General features: G+C 37.3%; 1 protein-coding gene across 3 annotated transcripts; it reads right to left on the bottom strand.

The window, feature by feature from the left end:
* Positions 1 to 621: 621 nt before the first annotated feature.
* LOC108670233 (GATA-binding factor C) lies at positions 622 to 20,321 on the bottom strand. Of its 3 annotated transcripts, XM_047882721.1 has the most exons (6): positions 20,062 to 20,321; positions 9,523 to 10,188; positions 6,670 to 6,770; positions 6,521 to 6,565; positions 4,784 to 4,909; positions 622 to 3,458 (listed from the first exon to the last, which is right to left on the bottom strand). In XM_047882721.1, exons 1-6 carry the CDS (start codon positions 20,237 to 20,239, stop codon positions 3,021 to 3,023), a joined length of 1,554 nt encoding a protein of 517 aa, XP_047738677.1. In that variant the 5' UTR covers positions 20,240 to 20,321; the 3' UTR covers positions 622 to 3,020. The 3 variants fall into 3 exon arrangements, with proteins under 3 accessions (XP_047738677.1, XP_018013183.1, XP_047738678.1); XM_018157694.2 differs by lacking the exon at positions 6,521 to 6,565 and having other exon boundaries at positions 6,625 to 6,770; XM_047882722.1 differs by lacking the exon at positions 6,521 to 6,565 and having other exon boundaries at positions 6,625 to 6,770; positions 9,772 to 10,188.
* Positions 20,322 to 21,002: the final 681 nt, after the last annotated feature.

Below are 21,002 nucleotides of genomic sequence, written 5' to 3'. Positions count from 1 at the left end.
TGACGTTGGATTTGCTGCGAGTTTACAATAATTAATGCTAAACAAGCCAAGTTTTTGGTTAATCATCTTCTGAAGTATAGAGGATGAATGCAGAATTTGTATTTGATTTCTAATTTAAGTATGATGTTCAATAATTTTTCAAATGGCTATGGTTTTATAACGTTTATTTATCTTTCTATGACTATTAATTTCCGCTTAATCAATAATAAAATCTTAATTTTTTATAAATTTCATAACCTCATCTACAATTAATGTGTCTTCTGCACTTTAATGGATTTAAATATGAACGAAAAACAGTAATATAGCAAGTTTTTTGCAAGTAGCTAGCGCCAGGACCGAACCCGCCCTCTGAGCGGCAGCCATATATGTGACATGTTGAAGTAAGTGTGATAAATAACTGTTATAATTTATCTTATTTGCTTATCACTCGATTACCAGCGTACCACATTGCAACAGAAATCATGAGCATTTGTTCTTTCGATCACATTATTTTTTCGTGGAACAAATTAAGCGTCTCACCGGAACGCTTTAACTTGAAAGTGGAAACGGAGTCTACGACATATTTATAATATTCACTTGAGTTTTGCTTACTCACAATTATAGAGGTGAGTAAAACCAGGCTTGAAAGCGTTCATGTATGTACTGGCAAATGCAGACATCCACATTCAAGAAAATTCATGGCAAAATCTTGGCTGGGTAATCGGTGACCGTCCCATCGACCTGTCACCGATTATTTCATCGACCTGTCACCGATTATTTCTATAATAATGTAGGGACGAATGTACACGGTATGCACACAATTTTTGTAAACAACATTATCGTACAATTTACACACATATGAACAAAGCTGGCTTGTATTTAGACAATATGTACAGGGAAGACGCATATAAAAACATATAGATTTCATGGAACTGATCTGGTCGCAGTTACTGGCACGAATTTTCACTCTGACCCATTTAATATTTCGCCTAAACATCAAAAACAAATTGTCAGGCAGTGCAATTTATTCTTGCCGATTGCCAATGTATATTTTACCTGACTATTTGAAATATAGTTGTTTAAGGGTAATTGTGGAGCTATTGTTATCTCAACAAATATTAAAAATGGACTGACAGGATTAAATTTGGCTTCGATTATTCCTATAGCAAAGAGAATATCAACATAATTATTTGTTAATTTTATTATAGTTTATTTTATGAAAACCATTAACAATCGATTAGGAATTCATTATCAAAATTTAATTATTATTAAATGAGATTAATCAGAGTCAGTCGAAATAAGTAAATGAATAATAAATGAATTTAATACTACCTTAATTTGATGTCATTATTCGGTTCAAATGGGACTACATGAATTGTTTGGATTATCGAGTGAGAAAATGAAGGCTGTGACCTTTGATGATTGGCTAATTTCAATCCCAATATAGTTGAGATGAATTAAATTTAGATGAATACCCATAAATCAACAAATTTTTGGTGTAAGGGGATTAATATGTAAGTTGGTGCATGAAAATGCGATAAATAATGCGGCAGAAAAATATACAGTTCAGCATTGTCGGAAGACATGATCTTCATTGTAAAATAATTATTTTGTTATCTAAAGTTTTTATATCAAAGAAGTCTAGAAAGTTTGAAGATAACATAAAATAATTAATAATACAAATAATAATAATCTTTTGAATCTTATATTATGATTGCAACCTCCGGTCGGTATAGTATATAATAAGTATAATAAGCAATAAAGCTTCCAATGTTTCGTATGCACAAATAAAACATTGCATGGCTTTAACACCATGTATAAAAAATAACAAAGAAACAAGATAACAACACCAATTACCTTCACGGTAACTGGCCTAATTACAAGTTTAACCACCACTTATGTTAATGATTTAGACAGTAATGCAGCTTCCATTTATCAGATTAATATTTACTCTTTATTTTTATATTGATAATTTCCCCCAATTATTATGAATTGAAAGATTTCTCAATTTTTAAAGTCATGGTGCAAATTGGATGTGAAATTATGACAGTTATTATCATCTTTTCACGAAAAAATAAATGCCATCTCATGGATATATAAATTAACCAAAGATCGTCGCTCCATTACGATTACCGAGGGTGTTTATGAGGAAAAATATAAATTTATACGAAATTAATTATGACACCTTGAGGAAACTGTGAGTGAACAAATGAGTGGTATTCTAAATTATACTGCAATATATTGATTGTATGCGATATTTTAGTGACAATTTTGAATACAAAAATACGTTTTATACAGTATGATGTACGAAAAGTTCTCCTCAAACTTCGAGCGCAGTTACACACGGTTGCCGTTATCACAACTTGCGGTTCGAGGTAACATATCATTTGTTTCTTTCATTAATGTTGTTTAATTAAAGTTCATTAATTAATGTTAACATTTAATAATGCTGTTTATTGTAATACCAGCTAATTAATTCGACTTGTACAATTTAGAGTAGTTAAGAAACATTTAAAAAATCGTTGATGACTACGACACGGAACGGCAAATTTAGTAATTTTTTATTTATGTGATTAAAGCTTTTCTTTAATTAATATAAATTAAGAAGCTATAAGCACGTTTTTACCCCATGATTCATCTTCTTTATTCAAGACTTAGCCTTACTAAGCATTATAAATTAACATAAAAACTTCCTTATATACATTATCGTATAAGGGGACATGACTATATTATAATGAACCTGATCCCTCCTGAACCGGGGAGAGAACTTCCCCTCCCTGACCCCCTTCAGGGTTATCAGGGGTGAAGGATGCGTAGAGAAGCGATGGCCCGCACTGGGTGGGGTGGAGGGATGAGGCTTGGGGATTTGGGGGAGCGAGGGACTGTGTAAGGGGAAGGAGGGTTAAAGAAGGGTCGTCTATGGAGGAGAACCCTTGGTAAGACAACCCCGGGCTCTGATGTTGGGGTTCTCTGGACATTGAAGGGTTCAGGGATGCCAGTAAGGAGTGTGGGGAAGAGGATGGGGATGCGGGGGCGTATCCCTATGCCATCGCCCCCACTACGTTATTCCCCCCATGTGACATCCCAAACGGTGCCGCCCCGGACGGAATCTGTAGCTGGGATGCTCCCCCAATTCCCCCAAACCCTGACATGCCGTGCATGGAGGAGTGCGGTTGTCCGCTATGATGCACCCCATGATGACCTCCGCCCATCAACCCTCCACCCATTGAAGAACTGCTCGCCGCCGCGGCTGCCGCGGCTGCTGCCGCCGCCATGTGGTTGCCATACATGCTGTACATGGCAGAGAACCCGCCGCCCCCTGGACCCCCAAACCCGGGGAAGCCTTGCCCGCCCTGACAGGACTTGTCGCGCAGCATGTCGGGGAAGCCGAGCAGTCCCTTCTTCTTCTTGGACTTGGCGCTGAGCTTGCGGTTGCGCGTCTGGATGCCGTCCTTCTTCATGGACATCGGCCGCGACACCTGCGGAGGAGGAGGCTGTTATCGAGGGGTGGTGGTAGGTGCCGAATGGTGATTCGACAATGTGGGTTAACATAGATTTAATGCTTTCATAGAGGTCATTTAGTGTTGATACTTCAATTGGTTTCATCGCAAAATGTTACGTTTAGGGTAGAAATTTAGCGTTGGTCTTCACTGATGATTACCGTCAATTGTGGCAGTATTTATCGTGGTCATTTAGAATTTGAAAAGGATTAGTACTTAATAACAAACCCTCTAATCGCCTTTATTTTGTATTTGTCATGATAACAAATTGTTATACTGATAATAATTTTGGAAATGTTATATGTTGAGAAAAGTTGTTATGAACCAAAGACGCATCATTTATAAAAAATTGTAATTCCAGTGTAGCAGATTTTAACACAGTTCAGGTGCAGTTTAGTCAAAACGAAAATGGCCAATCTCTGATAAAGTTCATCAGATTGATCTTTAAATTTCAATATTATGAAAATGAATCATCAATGCTTTTCAAAATACGATCATCGAATAACCTAAATTGATCAAAAAAGTAAAAATAACTAAAATTCACCGCAGAACGCGGAATTAACGATTATCGCAGAACGATAATCGGAGTAGTTAAACGCTCACTGCAGAATCTCAAGAGCCGTAAATCGATGATTAAAGGCATTAAGATGGTTTAAAATTAAAACATGGAATAAAGACGCTGAAATATTGGCTTAAAAACTCCATTATCGAGTGCAAAACGTGGCATGAAGAGACCAATAAACGAAGAAAATAATGCCGTGTATTAAAGAAGACAACGCTCGTGATACGGCAACTCTGATTGGCTCGAAGATAAGACAAGCAACGATAGCTGACTGGCCATAGATATGCTTCCCAGCGATGTGATTGGCCGAGATAAGGCCTGGCGTGTATTGATTGGCCGATAGGGGGAGCGGGAGAAGGGGAAGGAGGGGATGAAAACCCCAGATAATCTTGGCTAAAATTGCATCAGAAAAGAGCAGGAAACCGAGGCTTATCTCGGAGACTAGTTGAGAGGGGGGAGTGGGATGGGATAGGTGGATGGGGGCTGAAGGGAATGAGGCGAGAGGGAGGGGGGTTACACAGCACAGCCTGCATAGGGTTATAGCTACATACGTGACAGCAACACAACGAATAATAGTAATGCTGGTAACGCAACAGCGTGTCCTAGATATAAACTAGTTGAAGTAAAACTACGTAGTAGTTAATCTTGTTACAAAATCACGTTGCAGTTACACTAGTTACAACAACACCCCGCTATAGTTAGCAACAAATTACACATAGTTACAACAACACTCGTTACTCACGTTATGTAGTTTGTAGTAGAGGCCACACGCGTTACACACAGGCTCGCCGTTGTGGTTACGTCGCCATAACGTCGTTGTTGTCGTTTTACAGTTGGCGCACGACGTGCCGGCGCGGCGTTGCGCCGACTGCGGTGATACGATGTGTAATGTTATCATTGTTATGCAACAATAGCTTTTGATATATAAACAAATTTCTGTTATGTTTAACATAATATTTCTTTAAAATTTGTGTTTTCAAAGTAAAATTTAGTCAATTATACTCCTAGGATTAAATTTTTGAAGAAACTTTACATACATGTACGATCGCTGACTTTTATTGCAGTATACGTTCAAAAATTTTCTAAGGGATAAAATTCAAAGAAAACAAATAATCTATTTTTTTTTGCAACAACTACGTTATTTACTATGGATTCATTTGCACGGAATCGACCACCCTCAGTCCCTCATTCAGTCATTGCACAGTTTAAAAACATCAGGGGTCAGATAAGTATAAATAATTAATTAATATAGAAGAAAATTTCCGTTTGTTTACACTAGAGTGACAGTGACTAGAGCAACGTCCCGCGAGCCTGCGACAGCACGTCAACCTCGTGGCTTTTCGCTGCCTACTGACAACCCGTCAGCCATCCTGCTTTTACGATTTTTTTTATGATCAAAGAGGGCTTCTACTATATATCTTGAGTGCTTTAGAATGAAGAAACTTTTATGTGTGTTGAATAAAACAATAAATATCTTGTTTTCTAATAGTGTCTAATATCAATTAGAAACTTTTCTCAATTCATTTAGGGCAAATTTATATGTTCGCTTTCCGATTGCCTCATGGAGCCCATACAAATAATTTAGTGATAGGAAATCCCACGAAAAATTTTCATTCTCAATTAAATTCCTTATAATGCCGCCTTTGACTATCGTGCAATGCCGTGAGAGTCGTAATTTCCAAAATAGGTACTACTTTTACCTCTCCCGGCTCCCATGGTCAGGAAGATGTGCCAGGTGCGCGGGAATTTATTTTGTCATTTTAACAACCTGCGCGGTGTGCCGTAATATGCTGGTAAAAAAATGCGCCATGCGCCGTACTTTAGAAAGCTAAAATAGTTCTACTATTTTAGTCGACAATATACGCGAGTATATTGACTACGCGAGTCGAACTGACAATAATAAAATGTAAGACATGTCCGGGTTACTTCTGACTCTTCCGCTTGTCCGCCTTGTCAGATACGGAACGTACGGTAATCGTAAACTGCGGCTATTATACATACGAAATGTGAACAGACGATGTTCAGTGTTGCCATATGACTTTGGAGAAAATTTCTTCTAAAATAAAGTTCTAGATTTCTCATTCACCAAATTTCTGGGATTGCGCGAACACGTGCGCAAAGAGAATCAATTTTCATTACATTGCGCCAACTGAGCACAGCAATAGCTTAAAAAAGTGAAAATGCGCGGGAAAATTCACCGAAAACATACATCATCCTGAGTGTGGCCCGGCTCTGATGTGTCAGATGGAGCTATGTAAATTTTACCAGGTACAAAAACTATTTTCCTAACATAAATCTGTTCTAATAAGGGCAGCGAATTACTTTTTGATGGTAACTTATAGGCCGTGAACGATGATACTATAAACTAGACCTACCATGTGCTGTTTGGGCTTGATGAGAGGTCTGTTCTGGCCGTTCATTTTGTAGTAAACAGTCACCCTGCGCTCTGTTGCTAACTAAGGCAGTAAACTAGACCTACCATGCGCTGTTTGGGCTTGATGAGAGGTCTGTTCTGGCCGTTCATTTTGTAGTAAACAGTCACCCTGCGCTCTGTTGCTAACTAAGGCAGTAAACTAGACCTACCATGCGCTGTTTGGGCTTGATGAGAGGTCTGTTCTGGCCGTTCATTTTGTAGTAAAGGCCACACGCGTTACACAAATAGTGGCCGTTGCCATCGCGTCGCCACAGCGGCGTCGACGTCGCGCCACAGTTCACGCACTCGCGCCCTTCTGTGGCAAAATGTGATATTTTCGGTGTCATTAACGTCAGTATTCATGAATGGTAGCACGTCAGAGATGATGAAATTTGGCTTTTATCATTATAATAATGCTTACAACATTTCTTGTTTGACTTAATTAAATAGCTTATAGACTGAAACTTGCAAATTGAACCTTAAACTTTAAAGAAAAATGCGAAATTTATGATGGAAGTTAATGTAATACGACGAAAAAAATAGTTGAATCAGTTGAAATTATTCACTTTTTAGATTCATATGAGAATTTTTCTTTTATATGCTTGCTTGAATTCAATAATTTTAAGACAGGTGTTTACCGATCTTATAATTATTGCTAAAAATGGAAAAAAACGTCATATTATTTTGAAAGTAATAATGCTTACAACAAAAAATGATTTGCACCGAGGTTGAAATGAAGCCTGTTAGCAAAAAGTGATTTTAGTGCAAGAAAGCGTCAGTGAAAATAGTACAAGAAAGCATGAGTAACATAACAACAATAAATGTAAGAAAGATTAGCACCAAAGGAGTTCAAGGCGAGTGGAAGCATCAAATGTATAAGTTTTATTATATGTTCTGTTAATGGCGGGTCTGTAGGCATGAAAATCATCGGAATGAATATATTGTTGAATGAAGCAAATGTTAGAGGAAGCTGAGCACAAGCGTTTACTCATGGACATACACGATTGCCTTGTAGTGATGTAACATGCATGTGGTGATGTCATATTATACTCTACCATCCACCCTCGTTATATAAACCCTTACCCTTTCTCACATCTTAATTGCTATTCCTCTATGTTAATTTCATTTTCCCCATACTTTCCTTGTTGAATTCTTCCTTTCTCTTTCCTCTCTTTTCTCTACCCTCTTTTATCTCTCTTGTGATCGCGTAGATCATTTACGATAAATTCAGCGATGACGAGATACGAGATCTCATCTCGCTATCTTAAGCTAAACCGCTGCTTTGATAAACGCACATGCACAAAAAACACTGCAAGTGCCTGTGCGTTGTGCTCGTTCGTGTACGCATATATCGATCGACGCATGCTTCCACCCTGCATGATGGCAATGCGTGTTGTGTGTGTGAAATTGTGGGCGGTTGCTTTCTCCGAAAATGGGGACTAGAAGATCAAGTGCGAGCTGAATTGATGAAAATAAATGAATATATCATTACTTTAATAATAAAAAAATTATTAAATAACAATTATGTTATTAAATAAGAAGCTCAAATGAATTGATGAGACGAGAAAGAAGCCATAAAATATTCGAGGTTCCAATGTGACGAATGAAAAATACATACGGTGGGAATTAATATTGATTATAATTGAAGTTTCACATAATGGAGAAAAAAATGTTAGGTGTTCAAAAGAACGAAACTCAAACCTTATTTTCAGGCACACAAAAACCAGTTACCTCGGCTTAATTTTAATAAAAAAGTATAGAACCGAAACCCGAAAAAGATCACATTAGGAATTAATAGAAAACGTTTTTTTTAATAAAAACCATATTTCGAAACATAATCAAGAAACCTTCTTGAACTTTTTAGACGCAACCCAAACTACTTCAGGGGAAGAAGAAACCACATTCGTATAGAAACCAACGACCGGAGCCCATTTTCTTTCGTGCCATTAGTGCAGGTCCGTGATTAGTGTGTGAAGCATTCGTGTTAGTGCACGCCACGCATTTCGTGATGTCACGCACACGCACTATTCTGTTACTCGGTTACGACCAATTTATTTCTTCGTCGGACACTCAGAATTTTTTTTTTCAACTGCATATAAACTTAACATGAAATTATTCATTAAAAATATGAAATTATTAAAAAAAACATGAAATTATTCAAATAGAAATAAAATTATTACTTTTTTCGTCATTCTAATCAATAGAACAAATCGAGTGGCGGTATGAACTTGAGAAGAGTTAAAAAATAACGCGTTCTCGTATTTAATTGCCCATGATCTAATGTAAAAAAAATTAGAGTAAAAGCGAGCAGACGCGAATGTTCAAAAGTTCCAAAAAGACATAAGTTTCATGATTTGGTGACCGTCGCTATATTCCCGTCTGTGAATGACTGAATTAGTTTTTTTTAACAACTGACTGTTATTAACGATTAAATTTTTTCATTTTTTTCTTTAAGGAAAGACTCCATGACCTCGTAACTCAGAAGGTCGTAAATCAATTGCACTTATTGATGTCGTTGGTCAAAATATTTCTATAATCATCATGAATGTCGTACGCTTATCGTAATTTTACGACATGGGAGAGGAAAAGTAACAGAAGTAACGGAGTAACAGAATTGCGCTGTATGGTGACCTCCGACGGTTGATTTTGCTGTTATACTCAACCGCATCACGGTATTCTGTGCGATGAACCTTCAGAAAATGCATAATCACTCATATTTTATTTCATCATTGTCTTTGGATCATAGTTTAGCATTAATTGCATTAGGATAATTTATTGTAATTATGATAATTATTTAATCATTATATTTAATGGATATGTAGGTTGCATCCTTGAAAACGATAATTATGTAATCGTTATATTAATTAAATAGATTATAATATGTAGGTTGCATCCTTGAAATAACTTTCACTATACATCAATGAATTTTTTTAAAATTAGCATTTCAGTCCAGCATTTGATTTAAAATTCAACTCAAGTATTTTGCACAGAACTGCTTGAGTCATTACAGCAAAATCAACCCACGGTTTTTTATGCATGGTTTTGAACATTTAATGCTGTGGTCTTACCAGCGGAAGACCTGGTTTTGCTTTTGTGTTTTTCCCCCCTAGAGGCAAACCCTCCCCCTGAGGAGGCGTAGTACCCGAAGTCTGGGGAACTGTGGGGGTAATGAGGGTATGTGGATGAGGGCAAGAGGGGCATGGAACAGTCCATGTGGTTGTGATGGTGGTGATGGTAGCCTGATGACGTCATCATGTCGTGGTGATGTTGTTGTTGGTGTTGTAGGTGGTGGGTGTTGGTGGGGAATATTGGCGCACCTTCCCTGCCACTCTTCCCACACACTGAGAGTGGGGAAAGCATGGCTGAGTGTTTCAAGTCCAGCGCTGAGGATGTGTCCATAGCCCCAATGCTTCCCGCCATGTTGTAGCCTTCCCCTCCTCCCCCAATACTCCCCCCTCCCCCAGAGTGAAGGCCCCCCATGGGATCGTCCTTCGTGGGGAAGTTGGGGAAAAGGTTTGTGGAGGACGGGTACTGGGGGTAGCTTGATGGGTGGGAGCTGGGGGAGGAGGAGTGGGGATATGAAGAGCCGTTGTTGCTTTTCCCCGAAAATGGGGAATGCCAGGGAGATGGCGGGCTGCTCCCCACTTTAGTATCTCCCCCAGCTGGACTCCCCAACCACGGGTGAAGTGGGGAGGCGAATGACGGACGGAACACCTGGCTGCTCCCCATGCGAGCTGGGGAAGATAATTTTTGCCATTAATACAAATCAAGACAAAATTTTATGGAATCTTTAGGATAAATTTAAAGTATTTTGCATTTGAGAGCCAATTTAAAAAAAATTTACATAATACACTTCAGTTCAATGAATATTTAGAGTGCGAGAGCGAATTATTTGAGATATTATTCAATACGGATATAATCATGTCTAAAACATCATAAGTTCCAGCAAACTCATGTGAATAAAGGAAAAAATATTAGAATGATATAATATTCGTTACTTTACCAAAATGAAATACATCTTTAAAATTTTTAGTGCGTCATTACATACAAAGAAATAAATTTAAATGAAGGAAGGAATTATATGCATTGATTGTAACTTCTAAATATTTAATCGTACAAAAATATTTGCAAATCATGTAAGTATGTTGTTATAATATATCCATGCCAGGGAACCTGACTTGTATGTATGAAATTAATTCAGATAAACTGAATTGTCTCTGATGAATACCATACATGAGCTGAATTCAAAGCCATAGGGTACATTCAGAGATTGCAGAATAGATATGAATTAACTTAATTCTTTTATAATCTTTCCTATCAGATGCAGTGCGGAGGCTTAAATGTGATATTCTACGTTTTATGGATGACAAAAGCTTGATCAACGCTTAATGTTAAATTGAATTACAATGAAGGCCTGGGAGTAATGTCGGGATTGTAACGCAATCATTATATTATATGCATTATTATATAATGTATATATTATAATGTGAATTACATCAGCGTTTGATTGTTCGTTAATCTTTTGGTTAGACACATATGAAGCGCTGCCGTCCACTGCAGGCATATAAATAATTCAGACCCTTCAAAATCATTCATACTCTTGAAATAATTCAAACCCTTCAAATCATTCAGACTCTTCAAAACATTCATATTCTTCAAATCATTCAGATCATTCAAATCATTCATATTCTTCACATCATTCAAATCATTCATATCCTTCACATCATTCAAATCATTCAGACCTTTTAATCATTCAGACCCTTCAAATGATTCACACCATTCAAATCATTCACACAATTCAAACATGTTAGGTCATGTCACTCATCAATCACAGTTAGCAGCAGAAGCCGCTGCTTGTCACAGCAGCGCAGCAGGCATCCAATTGTCTGCTTGTAGGCTGCAATTGTTGTAGGAGGATACAGAAAATGGCTCTAAGTAAAATATAACAAGTAGATAATTATAATATGAAATAATTGTCGCACATGTCGCTGTCATGCATCAGCCACTGCTATATCGGCATCTGCCATCAGCCACTGCCATCGGTATCTGGCATCAGCATCTGCCATCAGCCATTGACATCAGACACTGCCATAAGCCACTGCCATCAGCCACTGTCATCAGCCACTGCCATCAGCCACTGCCATCGACATATGCCATAAGCCACTGCCATAAGCCACTGTCATCGACATTTGTCATCAGACACTGCCATAAGCCACTAACATCAGCATCTGCCATCAGCCACTGCCATCAGCCACTGCCATCAACATATGTCATCAGACACTGCCATAAGCCACTGCCATAAGCCACTGCCATCAACATCTGCAATCAGCCACTGCCATCGACATTTGTCACCAGACACTGCCATAAGCCACTGCCATCAACATCTGCCATCAGCCACTGCCATCAACATCTGCCATCAGCCACTGCCATCGACATTTGTCACCAGGCACTGCCATAAGCCACTGCCATCAACATCTACCATTAGCCACTGCCATAAGCCACTGCCATAAGCCACTGCCATAAGCCACTGCCATCAACATCTACCATAAGTCACTGCCATAAGCCACTGCCATAAGCCACTGCCATAAGCCACTTTGAGGGGAGGTGAGGGGAGGTGAGGGGAGTTGAGGGGAGGTGAGGGAAGGTGAAAGTAGGTATTTAAATGTATGGAGGGAAGTCGGAGGGGAACAATCCTTATTGATTAGGGAAAGCAACAGGAAACAAGTGTGTGTGTTCAAGTAAGCTTGTAATGAACTATAATATACTTTAATAATATTATTACAAATCCATACTCTGGAAGTCCTTACCCATAAAGAGGAAAAAATTCATTGTTCATTAAGTTCACAATAATAAAGTTCATCTCTTTTTTTCCAATTAGTATCAATCGGTCTGGATTCAATTCGTACTAATTCATTTTAGTCAATTATTCTAATATAATATCATCAAACTAGACATAGAGAGTGACGGCCGGCCAGCTGACCAATAAGAAGAATTATTGAAACTTTATACATACGGTATTGTTCTGATATTGTACAATATTATTTCCAGCAGAAAAAACGGTGAAAAAACGGTCCCACTGGCGTTCTAGTGGCCGGTCGCCCCGTGAAAATAAACAGTTTCGCCGTTTTTATCAGATGTTCTACAGATTTCTGGTGTTAAATTAGAATAAAAACGGCGACACGGTGTTTCTTTTCACGTGCCGACCGGCCACTGAAACGCCGGTAATACCGTTAATGAAAATTTTCTAACTGTGCATTTTATCAATTATTCTTTGTATTGGAGATGAATAATTCACGAGAGTAGAGTAACATGTTACAGGTATCAGAATATCCGCTTATTTTATTTCCTTGATTGTTCTAATTATTGCTTTTGATGTTTAATTTTGCACTATTTATGCATGATAATAAATTAATCTTGCCCTTTCCCGGAGAAAGTCTTTACAAGTGAGAGGTGAAGGGTGAGGGGAAAATGAAAGGAGGGGAAAGTTATGCGGTGCTAGGAACTTACATGTGGAAAAATGTATGAATAGTGAAAGGCTGAAAGGCTAAAGTTTAAAATAGTTTAAAGTTTAAGGCTAAATAGAAGGAAAAGAGGGAAGAGAAGAGGGAAAGGAAGGGGGAACGGATACGAAACGAAGGAAAGAAAGAGGGGAGGGAAAGCGGGAAAGAAAGGAGTTAAACGAAGAGGGAAAGAGTAGAGGGAAATTGAAGATGGAAAGGGAAGACGGGAAGGAAAGAGAGATGGGGTGGGGGTTCTAGCGAGGGATCGAGGGGAGCCGTGTGCGGAAATGAAACGCTCGAAAAATGGCCGATTTGTTAGGCAAGCATCGAGGGGAGAGGCTGGGCGATGGGGACTGAGGGGATTGTGGGGACACAAGATAACGAGTTAGAGGGAAGGATGGAGAAAGGCAGCAAAGATGTTGAGTATATCAAGCAGCTGTAGAATAACGCGCAGTTGATAAGTAAATCAAATGAAGATGCCACAACGAAACAATGTTTCAATGCCCGAAGAAGTCGTTGAATTTTGTGCCCACTTGCTTACATGGACGAGTAATATCTTTAAAGATCCTCTAGTTTCTCCATGTAGGAAACTAACAACAAGATGGTAAAAAGATCCTTCGCTTTGGGATTCACAGAGAAAAATAGAAATAATATTATACAGATAAGATTTAAGATGCAGACTGGAAAAAACAATGAATACTGTTGATATAATTTCAAAGTGAACTGACACACTAGATCATGACAGTTGAATATTGAAGCAACCATCAAAATAAGAGTAAAATGAACGGGTGAAAATCTTTCAAAAAAAGTTGATTTTCGGCCGATTTGATAATAAACTTAAAAATGAAGAACGTCGCTGGTTTAAAATTGATCATTGTTCAATTTATGTTTTAGTTTTGTCTTGAGAAGCGCAATATTTCCGGACCATATGCTACGTGTACAAAAAGCATATGCAAACCAAAGATATATATTTCTAGTTTCGTTTTTTAAATACGCTAAATTTGCATCGTGATTAGATTAAAAAGAGCTCCACTTTCAAATAGCTATTGGTGAATTGCAATACCTATAATAGTAAGTACAGTATACCTATATAGGTTATAAATTTCATGAACATCATCGTTCATACTAATAGCTTAGTGACGATGTATTGCAGTACCTATAGTAGTAAGTACAGTATACCTATATATAGGTAAATTTCACGAACATCATCGTTCATACTAATAGCTTAGCGACGATGTATTATAGTACCTATAGTAGTAAGTACAGTATACCTATATATAGGTAAATTTCACGAACATCATCGTTCATACTACAATAGCTTAGCGACGATGTATTTAATTGTAGTACCTATAGTAGTAAGTACAGTAACTATAGGTTGTAAATTTCACGAACATCATCGTTCATATATACTAATAGCTTAGCGACGATGTATTAATTGTAGTAACTATAGTAGTAAGTACAGTACCTATATAGGTTATAAATTTCACGAACATCATCGTTCATATATACTAATAGCTTATATAGCGACGATGTATTTAATATCCTAATGAAGAACTTGTTTGATAATTGGAGTGCTGCTTCCGCTGCAGCAGAGCAGCGTTGACTGAAAGACCGTCATATTTCAGCAGCGATATGACACTTGATGGTCGTTAGCTCTGATAACATATCAGTTACCGCTGCTGCGCACCTATAATGACCACACTACCCTCTTCTTGTCCTTACTTCTGATTTGGGTTCGTGTTTCTATTCTGCAGTAAGTTGTTATTTCGCTTTTGTTGATGTACATACTAATATTCTACCTTTAATACTTCCTTTTTGCTTTAACTCCTTTCTCTAATTTTAGTCTTCCTCTAATTCTAGTATAGGTATCTAGATTTTTTCCTTTAATACTTCCCTTTTCCTTTAACTCCTTCCTCTAATTTTAGTCTTCCTCTAATTCTAGTCTAGGTATCTGGATTTTTTTCAGGTAAATATCGCCGGTTGTATCATGCATGTATCATCGCGAATGCGTACATCATTGATCCAGTAGATGTTATATGTTGCGTGCAATATTGTTTATAGAAGAAATGATGCTTGTTTTCTCTGATATAGTTGCTTGCTGAATGCAGTATTGTGTGATGTTGTATATGATTCAAGCATCATCAACGATACATGCATCATTGGTGCAACTGTTCGACAAATAAATATTTGTTTTAAGCAAGAATCATCAAATATATACATTCATGATACAAACAGGGATTAAATATATGTTTTTATTCTATTAAAGTTTCATCGAAGATTTCTGCATTGGAAATAAATCCGCTCGTGTAAAAATTACTTCATAAAACTTATAACAGTGGACAGCGATACATCAATGATACAGACTAGCTAACGTCTGATATATATGAGCTATCATCTGATATATATGAGATATCATCAAAAATATATGTATATGATATATAATGGTCTAAGTTAGTGTTTTTGTTTCCTTGTTTGAACCCTGACACATTAAATATTTAAGGGCAGTTCTAGCGAATACTTACGATAATTGTTACAAAATATTAAATACAGTTAATTAGATTAAAAATGATTAAATTATTATTAAATTTAAATCTGACCCTGATGCATGTTAGTGCTGGTTTAGGGCCGGCAGGGCCGGGAAAACTGCCCAGTTCTATATTAAGTGCATCATGGATGCGGATGTGTATATAAAAAAATCTACATGAATAGTCTTTAGGAATATACTAATAATGATCAGTGCTCTATATATAATAAAACTCATCTCAGCACAGCTGATTAGATAACTATCTTGTTAAATACGTATAGCATATAATCTTGAATTTTATTTTTACATGATTGATGATCATTTATGGGACATTCATGATTTCGATCTTGATTAATGATGCATAGCTTCCTCGGTGAGTTCAATTATACATATATGGAATTATATGGAATATTACGCATATATTCATGCGATGAAAGAGGTATGGGAACGAACATAAATTGTACAAATTTACAAATTTTAACACTCACCCTCTCACTCACTCACTCACTCACTCACTCACTCACTCACTCACTCACTCACTCTCTCACTTTCTCACTCACTCTCTCACTCTCTCACTCACTCACTCACTCCCTCACTCACTCACTCTCTCACTCACTCACTCACTCACTCACTCCCTCACTCACTCACTCACTCACTCTCTCACTCTCTCACTCACTCACTCACTCACTCACTCACTCACTCACTCACTCTCTCACTCACTCACTCACTCTCTCACTCACTCACTCTCTTGCTCACTCACTCTCTTGCTCACTCACCTCCATTATTTTCATTAGTTATACTGCATGGTTCTCGTAAAATCTAATTTCTTTCTTTTATATTTTCCTACGTCTTTGTCATATGTAATTTTTTCTGCACTGTTTTTTCAAAATAAAATGATATTATTTACCGTATTTTCAGCATTTAAAAATAGTTTCAGGTTTTTTGACTCGGTTTCGGGTATCCCAGACGCCGCCATCATCGCGGATGGCGGCCGAGTTTTTGCGTGCGTATATCGACCGTACGCGTCACAGGTGCGACGCGCGCGGACCGGCCTCGTTAGGGACACGCACGGACTTCAAGCAAATAGATTTTGAAAAGCTCTGATAAATTATTTGGAAATTATTGAAGAAAAATGTATATGCGATTAAATGTCTCAATTAACACTTGAAATGCAAATAAAATTCGAACAAATCAATTATCATTAGGTTAAAAATCATGTGAAAATTATCTTATTGGAAGTAATGACCGTACATAATAATTTCACTAATTCTAAAATAACTAAATATCAAACTCTGTTTCCGGAAACACATGCAAATTAAAATTATTAGGAACACATGAGCTTTTTATCTCATTAAACCGTCATCCTGTCGTACGCAAAAATATAGTCACATTATCGTAAAATCAGAGGCGGCTTAACGCGGCCATCAGAGGCGGTTTATAGGCGGCCGCCAGTTGGCCGAAGCTGATCCTGGACTAGCTTGTAATGCACATGTGAAGTGCGTGATCTATCAGCACTAACGAACAGCACGATTAATTAAAGGAACTATATGAGAACTCAAAATTTATTAACGATTTTAACAAATTTCGCGGAAATTTCGAATGTTATTCGCATTTATTTTCCTTGAATAAGCACAACAAACATAAATTTGAATTTAATTTCCTACGCATCCAATTACTTAAAAAGAACATCAGTCAATTCTTATAAATAAGATTGAAATAAGTGATAACCTAAATTAAATTCGAAATTAAGGATGGCCAAAATGTTAAGTAGAATATCAAAGTTCGCTAATTAGATAAAGTCATCATTATCGGTGTTATCAGAGCCACAGCTGCCGACGTTAGATCAATACATCGCTTGTTAACAGACGTACGTTCTTTTACTGCTTTCTAATGAACACCCAAACACTGCAAATGAATGATTCACGTTATTCCAGATAACAGTCAATTAAAAATTAGTTTTTGCGTGCTGTATATCGTGTAAATATTTAAAGACGTTGTCGTATATTGATTTTTGCGAAAGCATTGTGAATGACTTCATTCTTTTGTGTATGACCCTTAATTCTAATTTTAATACACGCCTGTGTATCTGTGTTGATCTCGCAGTTATTGCGTGTTAAAATGTGTCAAACATACAGTGTAACACAAATAACGTTAGTATAAAATTTCTAAAAAATAGCCATAATTACGAAGCACGTTAAAAATTTCAATCGTTTTTCGTCAAAATTTATCATTTGCTTGATTAACATAAAATAAATAATTGCACAAAGGCTACATATTATACCAAAAAAATAAATTAAAAACCGACGTGAAGCTCAGCGAGCATCACGTATACGCTCATGCGGAAATAAATTGATTAAAAAATTGGAACTCGAAAAATAAATTACTAGTATAGTTAATGCTATGTAGAATTTTTATGTATACGCTTTTAATGCTAAAAGTTATCCGTTGTGATTACTGCCACTTTGACTTGCAGATGTCTTAGATTCATTGTACGTATTTCGGTACTTATGCCAGCCAACGTTTGTAAATTTTGTCTGTACGCCTGCAGGCGTCATATACTTTGTCTGTACGCCTGCAGGCGTCATATACTTTGTCTGTACGCCTGCAGGTATCATATACTTTGTCTGTACGCCTGCAGGTATCATACACTTTGTCTGTACGCCTGCAGGCATCATATACTTTGTCTGTACGCCTGCAGGTATCATACACTTTGTCTGAACGCATGCAGTTGTCAGTAACTCCTATATTATTCTGCGTGAATAATTATTTGTTGTATATAGGAACGATTTTAACTTTAGTGCTTGCGCTTTACATTGATTTTGGAACTTTTACGTTACTGCGTAACCATCGCAATATTTTCAGGACTTTTACTTCACTGCGTACGTATTCCAACGTACTCATAATTTTGACTTTACTGCGTTCTCATATCGATTTTTATTTCGCATGAATCGCATTAAAAGAATTAAAATTTTCAAAAGTTGAACCAAAATTAGAGGAAGTGTGCTGAATTAAGATGCTAAAGCAACCGTGCATAATGTTCATTAATTTTTCGGTATCATTAATTAAACGCTTGCCTGCTTATCAGTCTCTCATTTGTTAAGAATTTCCTCCACACTTGCGGCATTTGAAGCATATTGATTAAAACCTTCATTACAATTCAATTAATAGGAGAATTTTCAGCGGCCAACCTCTGGTCTCTCATTACATAATCAAACTGATAGAAAAATCGATAAAGCTTTCAATTCAAGGAAATTATAGAAACTGCAGACGTGTTCCTGGTCGTTATGACGATAATGATGCGAATTACGGCCATTTGTGGAGAAATGAAATGCTAAAAGAAGAATAAAAGTGTTAGATAGAAAAAAGATTTTGATACTTTTTTATTTTGAAAAAAAAATGAATTATACCAGGCTTTGGGGGGAGAGGGTTTTCTCTGAATGTTAAGGAGGCGATGTGTGATTCAGCCCGTGGTGGGTAAAAATTCAGAGACAACATAATTTTTAAGCTGAAAAAAGAATGTTGACCCTGAATTTTCACCCACAGTATTTTTTGACAAAACATATGAGGTGTGCGCATAACTGCAGAGCAGACGATAGATTAGTATACTTTTAGCGAAAACACAACTACTGTGTAAGAAATTTCCGAGTGATTGCTATAGGGGAGAAAAGTATTTGTGAATGAATAATGTGTGACTGAACGGTCGGTGAGTACCTAATTCATGAGTGAATTTTTGGTGGAAAATCAGATGTGGGTTGATGAATGTTGGCAAGTGAACACTGGCACCACACCACCACACCACCACACCACCGCCACACCACCCCACCACACCACCAAGCCACCACACCACCTGCACACCACACCACCACCACACCACCACACCTGTCTCTTATACACATCTAGATGTGTATAAGAGACAGCGAGTAGGCTGCAATTGTTGTAGGAGGATACAGAAAATGGCTCTAAGTAAAATATAACAAGTAGATAATTATAATATGAAATAATTGTCGCACATGTCGCTGTCATGCATCAGCCACTGCTATATCGGCATCNCTGTCTCTTATACACATCTAGATGTGTATAAGAGACAGCCACCACACCACCACCCCACCACACCACCACACCACCACACCACCACACCACCACACCACCACACCACCACACCACCACACCCCTCCCTCTACTGTGTATACTGTTTATTATGTTAGTATATGTTGGCAAAATTTGTTCCTTTAAGCAGGTTTCATTTAAGACCAGAGAATTAGTTTTATTGATAATTTTCTTATTATTTTTTTCAATAGATCGAACAAGATTTTGAAAACTTTGAAAAAAACTAATAACAAAATTTTCAATAAAACGAATTCTCTGGTCTTCAATGAAGCCTGTTTATTATGCGTATACTGTATATTATGTGTATACTGTGTGTGCTGCGTCTACTGGCATGCACAACGTTTTACGTGTGTTCTGTTCACGCTTTCACATTCACATTTTACCTGCATTTATATTACTTGCACTCAAACGCACATCTACCAGCAAATTACATCAACGTAGTAGGTATAAATGTACTCACGTAGGAATGTACTCACCCATGTTATTGCCGTAGGCACAATGTACCATGCTGTAGTAGTCCTGATGTAGACCAGTACCAGCAGTGCCAGCTGTACCAAGCGTGCCATCTGCCCCAGCTGTACCACAGGAGTCGTACCACCTGTTCATGTACCCACCGGCACCAGCCTGCTCCATCGTGGTACCACTCATGTCCATTGTCCTTGATAATTATGGTTGTACTGATGGATCGATGTTACTTGCAGGGTACTAGAGTGATACTTGAAGTACTCTAGTACTTAGAGTGGTAACTTGATGTACTCTAGTACATGCAGTGCATTTCAAGTGTACTTGAAGTGATGTGATGAGTAGTTGTACATATGTGATCCAGTGTTACGATGTACTCAATATTGCACAGCTTGAATTATTTCGATTCGTATATCGTACTCCCAAGAGCACACTGTTCATTCGTCTAAAAACATGACAGCTACATACACCGACAAAAATTATATTCTGAAATTTGGTTTGTTATCCTATAATTGTATAGTAACATCTATTGTGTCATGTCCTAATTAAATAATACTGTTCTTCATGACCTGACTCATTATCTTTCATTATCAACTCAGAACGTGAGTTTGAAGTTCGGTCACTATATTTTTCGATTTATTTTTCACAATAAGTTAGTCATAACACCATTTTTGATCATATATCAAAATTATAAATTAGATTCTAAGCTTATAACTTCAAACAAAAATTCAATATTTTATCGGTGACTAAAATTCGTGATTATTTCTGAATTTTCTGTAATGAAGTAACGTTAATAACAGGGTAAGTTCCTTAACTATATCAGGTTAGGTTTGTTAACAGGGTAAGTTTTTGATATCAGGTTAAGGTTTGTTTACAGGGTAAGTTTTTGATATCAGGTTAGGGTTTGTTTACAGGGTAAGTTTTTGATATCAGGTTAGGTTTGTTAACAGGGTAA

This window comes from Hyalella azteca, unplaced genomic scaffold (assembly GCF_000764305.2).
Source record: "Hyalella azteca isolate HAZT.00-mixed unplaced genomic scaffold, Hazt_2.0.2 contig11120, whole genome shotgun sequence".
Classification (NCBI taxonomy): Eukaryota; Metazoa; Arthropoda; class Malacostraca; order Amphipoda; family Hyalellidae; genus Hyalella; species Hyalella azteca.
Note: the sequence above shows the minus strand (reverse complement) of the source record. Positions and strands in the feature narration are given on the sequence as shown.